Raw genomic sequence first — 10,976 nt, 5'->3', positions numbered from 1 at the left:
CACCGAAAAAGTTATTAAGTGTATAAAATAATTTTGAATTACTTTTTTCGTTTTTACTTTTTGAATGAGTACACTACACTCGTTTCGTATAGCCAAAAAATGAAATATTTTTGAGTTGCGTCGCTTCGAGGCTTATCGTTGAATTGGAAGAGATGTGACAAAGCTTTTCGACATTAATTAGCGAAAAACGAGCAGAAAGCAAAAACACAACGAATATGAATAATAATAAAAAAAAAACAAAAACTTACGAACGCTAAGTGGAAAGTATTGCAATAACAAAACTGTCAAGAGTAAGGTAGTAATGCGTATGATACAGTCGAGAAAGGCAGAAAGAAACATGTGCCTCTAAAAACCGGTGATAAGCAACGATAATTCCATTGTAGAGTGCAAGAATATCAATTTTATAAATAAATAAATATAATAACAATATTTATAATCAACAAAGGTGTACGTGTGTGTATTTGTTAAATATCATAAATTGCTTAAATATGATGCAAGCAATCTCAACAAAATTGCCCATCGTGAGTGGATGTTACATGAACAGCAGCAGCGGCATTGCTCGCACATTTGCAACCAGTCAAGCGTTGAGAGACAAGCATGAGTAAGTAGAAACAAACACTAGCTGTGCGATAAAGAGTCACCAAATAGGGGTATTCATTATCGAATGGTAAGTAAGCAAATTTCATGCAAAAATAGATTTCAGCTCCACAAGTTTTTATTCGTGACTTTGACAATGTTAGAAATATCTCAGCTTGGATTTTCATTAAGAAAATTCACCTTTTAATCGGTTTCAGTTTCTGAGTTATCGTTAAAAGTATCTATTTTTTTTGAGAGTAAAAAATTATCGCATTAAAAAAAAAAAATCGGCAAAATATTGAAGTGAATGCCTTTAGTTCTCAAAACTTGTAGTATTAGTTTGCTTAGGATGAGTTATGCCTGCGGATCACTACCGCTTCAATAGCAGGAAGTGCCGGTTAGGTATGTTCCCAGACAAAGTCAATTCGGGTTATTTGGCCAAATATCTTTTAATTTCTAAAAACGTTGGAAAGAGGCTGGACATATAAGAGACTATTTTCTTAAGAAACCCCCAAATATTGCAATCATTATGCCAAACAAGCTGGGAGAACAACCATGCATGCGCTTGAAAACATCACACAAAAGATGATGAGCAAAAAAATCCTAAAGGTGGCCCCATAGATATAAAGGGGGCCCCTGACAACGCGTAGCACCTTCTGATCCACACCTGCAGCCAAAAGAAAGGAGTAAATAAAATAAATGTGTCGCTCAAAACCAGAGCTACACCGTCTACACTAAAGGCACGCACAGCATAACATAGAAGTCTTTTGATTTTTGATTTCTATATCAAAGTGGTATGCGATTGAGCAGTAAGAACGAGAGAGTGAGAAATTAGTGCGGCAAAATATGTGTAGTCTTTGTTGAGAAGATAAGTATGCGCTGCGTGAAGTATAATCACGATTATGTTTCACAAGCAATGTTTATGTATGCAGTGCAATACAGTGACTAAGATACAGTGAACTTTGGGTGGCATGAACATAGGGTAACATGAAACACTCGCTCGGGTGCACAGTCTATTTATTATATTGGCTACTCTGTAGTATGAACCACAGAAACGCTGTATAGCGTGAACATCTTAATTCTCGAAAATGGAATGCTTAAAGAGCATAATAAGATGAAAAAAAAAACAAAGAGAAAAAGTAACTGTAAACCATATATTGGTTACATCTCCGCTGCAGAATTGGTTTTGCTTATTGTTTCCATGTAATTTTTTGTCAGTTTCAAAATAACCCGTGTCTTGCTTAGAGTCATTTGTGAAGCTAGCTTGGGATAATGTGTTCTAAAAAACTCATTAAAATTTTTTTACTTTTGCCGTGAATAAAATGCATATAAAATTTTATAAAAAGCAATTTACCTACATATGTATATGGAATTATATGATCCTGATAATATGAACAATTAGGATTTTGTGAACAGCCCGTGCAAAAATTACGTTCACGTTACCCAGAGTGCGCTGTAGTTGCAAATCTTTTGTAAGATAATTAGACATCAGTTAAAATAGTTCGAAGATTTTATTATTTATTATTATTATTTCCTTTGTATTTTTCTGTTTTTATTGTTTTAAAAAGAAATACAATTTTTTTCATTTCATTTACTTTTAAGTACGTTTTTAACTTTATATATTTTTAGTTTTTAAATTTATTATTTTTTTCCTCTTTATTCAATTCTTGTTCTTTTAAAAAGATATTTCATTTAATTTGTAAAAAGTTATTTTGGTTTATTAATTAAAGTTTTTTGTTTAAAGATTAAACGATTTTTAAATACATTTTTCACTTAATTTTTAACCGACTTCGCAAAAAGGGGGAAGGTTATCAATTCGACGGAATATCTTTTTACTTATTTATTTTTTATGTATGCTACCGCATAACTTTGGACTACGTTAACCGATTTCTATAATTATTTTCTTAAAGGAAAGGTGTTACCTCACAGATGGTCCCATTCTAATTTGGTTTAAATCCGATTTTTTTATGAGAATTGAAGTCGTTTTTGTTTTTTGCTTAAAAATTACTTGTTATTTTAATTGTTTCTTATTACTTTCTTCTAATTTTTATTGTTTTAAAAAGAGATATATGTATATGTTTTAAATTTCATCTACTTTCCAAAAACGTATTTTATATATTTTATCGGTCTGAAAATTATAGTTTTTTTTTCTTTTTTAATTTAATTTTTAGATTTTGCTGTTTTGAAAAGGAAAATATTTTTTTTTTAATTTGATTTGATTTTTATAAACTTATTTTTTTTTTTTTTAATTTTTTAGTTTAAAAAAAATTATCTATTAGGAACTTGTTTTTTCTTTAATTTTATTATTTTGTGGTTATAATTTGATTTTCTTTGTAATTTGTTTTTAAAGAAATCTGATGAGGAAATTTTGCCATCTCCAAAATAGCAGCTATAACCTGTACCATTTGAAAACTATTGTTGTTTTTCCACAACATTTTTTCATCGATAACGACTTCGAGAATACTTCTAAACTGTTTACATGAATCAAGTTTGTTCGCATTGTAGTAGCATAAAAAATTGCACCCTAATGTACACATTTATTCAATTGCTTAGCAGCTGCCATCTCCCCAAAGGATTATGTTATCAATATTTAGATAACGTTAATATATTTATACTGTTATTTTAATTAGATGGAAGGGCAAACAACGAATTGTAAGAGCAAAGATATCGCGCGTAACTAACAAATGTTGATAGATAAAAACTATTCAAAATATTGGAAATTGTTTGATAAAAATGCTAAAATGTAAATTTAAACTTGTTCGAACCTTTTTCCTTCCCCTCCAATTTGAGGTGTGGGTCTGTGACCATTTCCACTTGCCACTCACGAAGATGAATGCTTAACTGGTTGTTCCTCAAAATGCTTCTACGAAAGCATATTAGAGGCAATATATTTCTTGCCAAAGATCATCTTGCCAATCTAGTAAAACGAATTGACTTTCATATTAGAGAATTTATCTCAAGGGCACGCCAACATGCAACATTGCAACTCGCATCCTAACTCAGCTGAACTAAAAAGGCATTAGAGTATGAACAGATAGCAGGAGGGCTACGTTGTGCTGGAAAGGGCTTTACGACGAACTCACCACCATGACCCTATTAACCACAAGAAGGATAATCAACTGCAACTTGCGCACAATGACCGCCAAGAACGCAGGCATATCTCCTCTAGGAATACTCATTGCAAAGAAGGCTTCTTGTTGCTAGGCCTACCGAATCTAATCAGGGCGAAAAGTATGAGATTATAGGGGCCCTTTGAATGTCTTACAACCATTCTGTATCGACCACGTTGTCTAATCCACCGAAGCAGTGATACAGAAGTTATGTAGCCGGAAAATTTCGCTATTTAATTATCCGCTCGTGAAGGTCTTCATATAGCGACAAGGGAGCCAATATTGCCGTTATGTCGTACAGTAAGCCAACATGAAGAGCCTTAGCTAGTAAATATAAAAACAGTTGGAAAAATATATTGGAAAAAAGAGCTAGCTTGTAGAGGATTTCAAGTCTTGAGGGCTTTGCTGCCTACGACAAGCCTGAAGCTCTCATGGTATGTGGTGCAAAAATCTCGCCCATTCATAGTAGAAAACATGATTCCTACCAAAGTGCCGAACTTCATAAATACTTGATGTTCTACAATTATGTACAAGTGTGTTTTCGAAATGATGATAGTTGAAATAAACAGTTTCAGAGATTGTTACAACTATCGATAAAATTAATACATATAAAAAGTTAAATATATCCTATCATATCAAAATATGTTTGCTTCCTACTTCAACGTTTCATAATAAAAAAAAATCGAGAAATTATTTATTTCCACTAGGTGTCAAGTACTGATTGTCGGTGGTGGTTCCGGCGGATGCGCACTCGCAGCAAAATTATCATCAAAATTGGGCAAGCACAAAGTAACCGTTGTGGAGCCTGCCGAGGTATGTATATATATGTACTTTGATATTTATTAACATATACATACATATATAGTTTAAAGCTAATATATATTTTTATAATAAAACGATTGATTTTTTTGCCTTCATAGCAACACTACTACCAACCAATGTTCACTCTTATTGGCGGCGGCATGAAACGACTGGAGCAGTCTTATAGGCCAATGGCAGAAGTGCTGCCAAAAAATATTAACTGGATTAAATCGGAAGCAGTGGAATTTGATCCTAAAAATAATACAGTGAAAACGGCAAATGGTACTAATATCAAATATGATATGCTTCTCTTGGCAACTGGCTTACAATTAAACTATGAGAAGGTAAATGTAATATCTACCACACACGACGAGTGCCCAGGAATATGGCAAATACTCATAGAACAAAGTTTAATATATCCCTGAAAATTGGTTCAAATTGTACCATTGGCTCAAGGAAGATTTGCATTGAAAATTATATAAGTTTAAAAAATAGCCCCCGCTCCCCTTTTAGGGAATGAACTTTGTTTAAGTAGTCATTTTACTGTATAAGTATTTTGTTGGGATGCGTTTCCGTTCAAGCAGTGCACTGCAATAACCCTGAATATATCTCGAATCGGTGCTCACACCAGTCGGAAGAGTAGGCAATATCGAAAAGTCGCGAAAGAATATCGAAATATCTCGAAAAATAAATCACGAAGAACACCGAAAAGCGTTAATAAAATCCTAAACGGACCCAAAAAGAAAGCAAACAAATTTTAAATCACTGGAAAAGTTTAGAAAACCCCTAAAAGTTCCAAAAACAAATAAAAAACAAAACTTTTGATAACCTTTAAAGGCCCGAAAAATACCGGGAAAAAACCCCAAGTCTTGAAAAATTTACGACAGACACCGAAAAATTAAAAAGCAAAGAATTCTGAAAAGCCACTAAAGGTACTGAAAAAACGCCCGAAAAATGCCAAAGAAATCCACAACCCAATGGTTCTAAAAAGAAAGCAAAAAAAACTTGGAAACCCACGAAAAAAAAATCTGAAATCCTCTAAAAGCACTGAAAACATCACGGTAAATCCCGATAAATAAAAAAAAAAACATAAAAGGTGCTGAAAAAAGTTTAAACTCCTGAAAAAGTCAAGAACACCCCCAAATTTCCCAAAAACAAATCAGACAAATCTTGAAAACACTCAAAGGCCAAAAAAATTCACGGCAGACCCCGAAAAATAAAAAGGCAAAGAATTCTGAAAAGCCAAGAGAGGTAAAAAACATCCGAAAAGTGCAAAAAAAAAATCCTAAACGGTTCTAAAAAAGCAACCCTCTAAAACTCCCGAAAACATCACGGTAAATCCCGATAAATAAAAATGCACAAAAGGCGCTGAAAAAATTTCGAAATATTTCGAAAAAGCAAAAAAAGAACAATCCCGAAAAGTACCGATATATTACTTAACGGTCCCTAAAGCTCTGAAGAACTCTCGAAAAGTCCCGAAACATCCTGAAACATTGAAAAAAAAAACAAAAAATTACACGTCCCGAAAAAATCATGACAGATCCTGAAAAATTAAGAAGCAAAGAATTGTGAAAAGGCACGAAAGGTCCTGAAGCAATCCCGAAAAGTTCCGAAAGATCTCAAAAAATAAAACACAAAGAATCTCAAAAATTAGCAAAAAAATCCTAAATCCTCCCAAAAATCCCGTAAAATCTAAAAGTTTCGAAATTTTGAAAAATCTGGAAAAACCTAAGACTTTTTTTCCTTAGAAAATCAAAAGCAGAAGTAATAGATGTGTCTTGTCCAAAATAATGAAAATAATTTTTTTAGAAAACTAGAGAAAATACATACAAACACATCGGTGCCCGTCAGTTAAAGTAGCTTAAGTCGAGCTAGGCCATTTTCTCTTTAAAGCAATGCTTCATTGGATTCCCAAACAATATTTCAATGATAAACTAGCCACAGGTTTAGTTTAAGTTGCCCTTTTAAAAGAGGCTTAATAAAATTGTAAAATGTTTCAAAGAAAGCTTTTTGAATTCAAAGTTGTTTAAGTAACTTTACCTGACATATATGTATATATATTCTACACGATGAGTGGACTTAATGGTATCAGACAAAATAACCGCAATTTTTTTCACTGAACTTTTGTTTTCAAAATTTAAAAATAACATTTAAGGTAATTTAGTAAATTTTTTGTATTAATAAAATTCTCAATCTTTCCTAGATCCCCGGCTTAGTGGAAGCACTATCCATACCAAATGGCAAAGTTTGTTCAAATTACTCACCCAAATATGTTGATCGCACTTATGCGTGTCTGCAAAACATACAGGAAGGCAATGCCATTTTCACGTTCCCGGCATCACCCGTCAAATGCCCGGGTGCGCCACAGAAGATTGTCTACATCGCTGAGCACTATTTCCGCAAGGTAAATGCACTGAAAAATTAAAAAAAAAGAATACAGATTAGGTTAAATAAATTTACATATATCTACATTAGGGTAGCCCAAAATTGTTTTCCTCCAGCCATCCCCCAGATCTGAAGAGTATCAAAAATAAAGAGACCAGTATTTTTTTATTTTGAAATCGATGTCGCCGGGGCTTTAAAATTTCCCATGTATTTTATAAGGGGAAAATAAATTTTTTCGTGAAATTGCTATAAAATCGTTTAAAATAAATATTTTTGATCAAATGAGGCTATTTCCCTTCAGAAGTCTTCAAGAAATAACACTTTGATGTTTATTTAACTTAAAAATTTTACTCCGATAATCCTAGCTGTTATATAGAAAAATTAGTTATTTTATGTTTTCACAACAACACCACGCACGAACAGTTCAATGGATGTGTTTAATTCTTTTTTGCATTCTACTCGTTGTTTTCTGTAGGTTTGTGGGACAAAATTTTTTTAAATAGGGTTGCCAGGTATTTGAAAATTCGAAATTTTTTAATAGTCAATAAAATATTTAAGTTTCTTTATCAAAACTAAAAGCGTTTGAAGATATTTAGAAATATTTTTGAACCTGGGGCTGCCACCTTTTGACAATTTTTGGCAATTTCAAAATAAAAAATTACGTTTCCGTTACGTTATTTTTGATGTTCTTGAGTTCTGGGGGAGGCAGCAGGAAAAACACAAAAAGTGTATTTTTGGGCCACCCTAATATACATACCTACATATATTTTATCTACAGCTCGGCAAGCGCAACAAGATTACGGTTACGTACAACACATCGTTGCCCGTAATTTTCGGCGTGAAACACTATGCCGACGCGCTGTGGAAAGTCGTCGAAAAACGAGACATCAAAGTGAATTTGCTTCGCAACTTGATTGAAGTGCGGCCTAATGAAGATGTGGCTGTATTTCAAAATCTCGACAAACCAGAGGAGATATTCGAGGAAAAGGTATCAGAGTATGATATGCATAGAAACAGTTTTTCAGCGCAGCTCAACTAAACTGTGATTACACATACTTACGCTAGTTACACACGAGGCAGCCGTTGAAACGACCAAGTCGGTTTGTTTCGACTTTTGCTGCGAGTATGTATATGTATGTTGTTCGTGTTGCGACAAACGTGGTCTGAAATATCACTGCGTATTGACATGTTATGTTTTTTGACGCAACGGTTGTCTCATGTGCACTCAGCCTTAGAGTTGGCGCAAGAACTCAATGCATTTGGTCGAGCGCTGAAAAACTGTTTCACAAAAGTATTTAAAAGTTTTTGCGATTGAAAATATCATCCTAATCCCACCAGTTCGCCATGTTACATGTCACGCCACCGATGAGCACACCAACTGTATTGGCACAGTGCAAGGAATTGGTGAATGCGGCTGGCTTCGTTGATGTGGACAAATCAACGCTACAACATCTGCGCTACAAGAATGTCTTTGCTATCGGCGATTGCTCGGCTTCGCCCAACTCAAAGACTGCCGCATCAGCAGCAGCACAATCGCCTGTTGTATATCGCAATATGTTGGCTCAGCTGAAGGGAAAGGAACTGAAGAGCCTCTACGATGGTTACGCTTCCTGTCCACTCGTCACTGGCTATCACAGCTGTATTTTGGCTGAATTCGATTATGATTTGAAACCATTGGAAACATTCCCGTTTGCACAGAATAAGGAACGCTATTCAATGTTCTTTTTGAAAAAGGCCTTAATGCCTACACTTTACTGGAAAGTCATGTTGAATGGCTATTGGAATGGGCCAGCGCTAATGCGTAAAGTTTTATCTGTACTGAAGTTGGAGAAGAAGGTGAATGCATAGAGGCAGTTTGCGAAAAAAAAGTATGGCCTTTGAATTTGTTATTTGTGAGGAGAGGATTACAATAAAAGGTAAGCAGAAACTCATTTTTGTTTAAAATTGCATGAAATATATAACTTAGCAATGCAAAAGTGTTTTTACAGTAAATTATGCTGCTTAAGAAGTACAAAAATACAGCACTGACAAAAAGAAAAGTGGACAAGGGCGCAAGATGACATTCGAGTTGCAACTTTTTTCAAAATTCGATCAAAAAGAAGTGATCATACAAATATTTTGTGATACATACATAAAACATTTTTACTGTAAAAAAAGAAAAAGACATAAAATAAAGCTATAAATGATTATTCCCGCATTGAAAAATGAATGAAATGTCCCCTTTGCCAAAATAAAATGTCTTTAGAAGCTTTTTATTGGAAATGCATTTTTTTAATATTTCACGACTTTGCTCAGAAGGTATCGTTTTAAAAAGAAACCCCAAAGCCATGGTTCAACAAAGACTTCACTGAAAATATGGAATAGGTAGGTAGGTAGGTAGATGTGGCTGTCACTGCTACGCAGAGACACACATAGGCCTGAGTTGAAGGCCCGTTGTGATACCACGACTAAACGTTTTCACTCCCCCTTGCTAAACCATTTTGAATCCTTTGACGAAACTCTTCAGGCACCTAGGGTTTAAATCTCCCAACTCTCCAACTTCTGCGTGTTTACCTATAAGGCAGTGGCCTGTTAAAGCACGAATTGTGTCAGATATATCATCCCTGTTTAGAAAACATAAGCTTTTTTGATCCCACCTACGCCAAGTTTACCTAGAAATTCGATAGGTCGTAGTTTGCATCTATCTCTCGCTCGCGCGAGCATAAGATGTCTTCTCTTAAAATCAGCTTGCAAGTGGCGAAGGGCATACCAATGCGTTGTTTGTCCGGAAGAATCTGTTTGGTCATACCCCATCGCAAGTTCTTCCGCCATATAGTGAACCTCTAAGTTTCTATGACCTGGAACCCAAATGACGTTTAGACTGTTCTGCTTAGCCACCTCTTGTAGAGGTCGGCGGCAGTCCAGCATTTTTGATTTAATTGTGACGAAGCTTACTGCTTTATTTGCTGCCTGACTGGTTCTAAAAATGAACGCCTATTCACCTTTTAAATCAATACGAAGCTACATAGTTTATAGCCTTCCTTATAGCTGAGACCTATTATGGCTGAGGCCGGCAGTCGAAATTAGCGGCTCAGGGCAGGGCTGCGAGAGAAGAGCCCCCTTCCACTCCACCGCCCATTTTCGAAACAGCTGTGAAAATTACTATACCACGGGGTGGAGTATAATAGTTTCCTACTCATTCCTCCCTGATTTGGATTTTAATAACGTAGTTTCTATCCGGATTGCTCCACTAATGCAGATTATACTAATACTCTGTACTATGCTGAGTAGATTAAGATTTAAGGCCTTGGTCAAGCCCGGCCACCATATTAGAATTTCACAAAGTATGAATCGGTCTAACCACCGTCGGGTAAGTCCATCGGCATATACTAGGGCTCAACCCCCATTTCTTACCAATGGCCCTCTTGCACGAATATAAGGCTGCAGATGCCTTCTCATAGTGCTGGACTATGTTTTCGTTCTAGCTCAGTTTTCTGTCGAGAATGATCCCTAAAGAGAATAAGTTCCACTTTCTCCGAATTTACCCAGAGGCCACGCCACCCTGCGGTGTGCCCCTTGTCACATATGTATATCGAGGCCGAGTTCTAACCGACGTTTGCCATGATCATCCTGCGCAGGAGCATCTGTCTTATAAACTCCACCAGAGAATTGTCCACCTCCTTTATTATGGCCTCTGAATTTATGTTTTTAAAAGCACCCTCAATGTCTAGAATGCTTAAAGACAATTTTCCTGGTAACTGAAGGACTTTTTAATAAAACTGATCAGGCTATGCAGCCCTTCAGATAGGCATGTTGGTTGTAAGACAGGAGTCGATTATCAATAATGAAAAATAGGTAGTTACTAACTATCCTTTCCGAGGTTTTAAACAAAAAAGAAAGGCTAACAGAACTGAGATCCTTTGGATTTATATGTGTGACCAAAGACAATTGAGACAGATCTTCACGCCGTCGGTATGTAATTTAGCTTCAAACAGGCCATGAGCATGTTCAGTAACCAACTTACAGAGTATTAGGTGAAAATACAACTTAGTGCTCCCGCCATCAAGTCTTGATACCTCAGTGTTGTGAAGACTTGGTATTGTTTTGCTGATTATTGTGATTACC

General features: G+C 35.4%; 1 protein-coding gene across 4 annotated transcripts; it reads left to right on the top strand.

Annotated features, from left to right (window-relative positions):
* The first annotated feature begins 248 nt into the window (after window positions 1-248).
* On the top strand, window positions 249-9,084 carry LOC118746701 (sulfide:quinone oxidoreductase, mitochondrial). 4 transcript variants are annotated; one of them, XM_036480587.1, is made up of 7 exons: window positions 249-601; window positions 4,394-4,499; window positions 4,607-4,831; window positions 6,691-6,891; window positions 7,651-7,860; window positions 8,211-8,740; window positions 8,839-9,084. In XM_036480587.1, exons 1-6 carry the CDS (start codon window positions 489-491, stop codon window positions 8,718-8,720), a joined length of 1,365 nt encoding a protein of 454 aa, XP_036336480.1. In that variant the 5' UTR covers window positions 249-488; the 3' UTR covers window positions 8,721-8,740; window positions 8,839-9,084. The 4 variants fall into 4 exon arrangements, 2 of the variants coding, with proteins under 2 accessions (XP_036336480.1, XP_036336479.1); XR_004993874.1 differs by having other exon boundaries at window positions 253-601; window positions 8,211-8,788; window positions 8,850-8,881; XR_004993875.1 differs by having other exon boundaries at window positions 254-601; window positions 8,211-8,788; window positions 8,861-8,881.
* Window positions 9,085-10,976: the final 1,892 nt, after the last annotated feature.

The sequence above is a fragment of the Rhagoletis pomonella genome, unplaced genomic scaffold (assembly GCF_013731165.1).
Source record: "Rhagoletis pomonella isolate Grant_MI unplaced genomic scaffold, Rhpom_1.0 Rhpom_scaffold_00011, whole genome shotgun sequence".
Lineage (NCBI taxonomy): Eukaryota > Metazoa > Arthropoda > Insecta > Diptera > Tephritidae > Rhagoletis > Rhagoletis pomonella.
The sequence above is the reverse complement of the archived record's forward strand: the minus strand, read 5'-3'. Positions and strand labels throughout refer to the sequence as shown.

What these genes read in the sequence shown, in the direction of transcription:
- LOC118746701 (XM_036480587.1), top strand. Translation starts at nt 489, where the DNA reads ATGATGCAAGCAATCTCAACAAAATTGCCCATCGTGAGTGGATGTTAC. An exon ending in CTGAGCACTATTTCCGCAAG is followed by an intron (nt 6,892 to 7,650) that starts GTAAATGCACTG and finishes TTTTATCTACAG; the next exon opens with CTCGGCAAGCGCAACAAGAT. An exon ending in AGGAGATATTCGAGGAAAAG is followed by an intron (nt 7,861 to 8,210) that starts GTATCAGAGTAT and finishes TAATCCCACCAG; the next exon opens with TTCGCCATGTTACATGTCAC.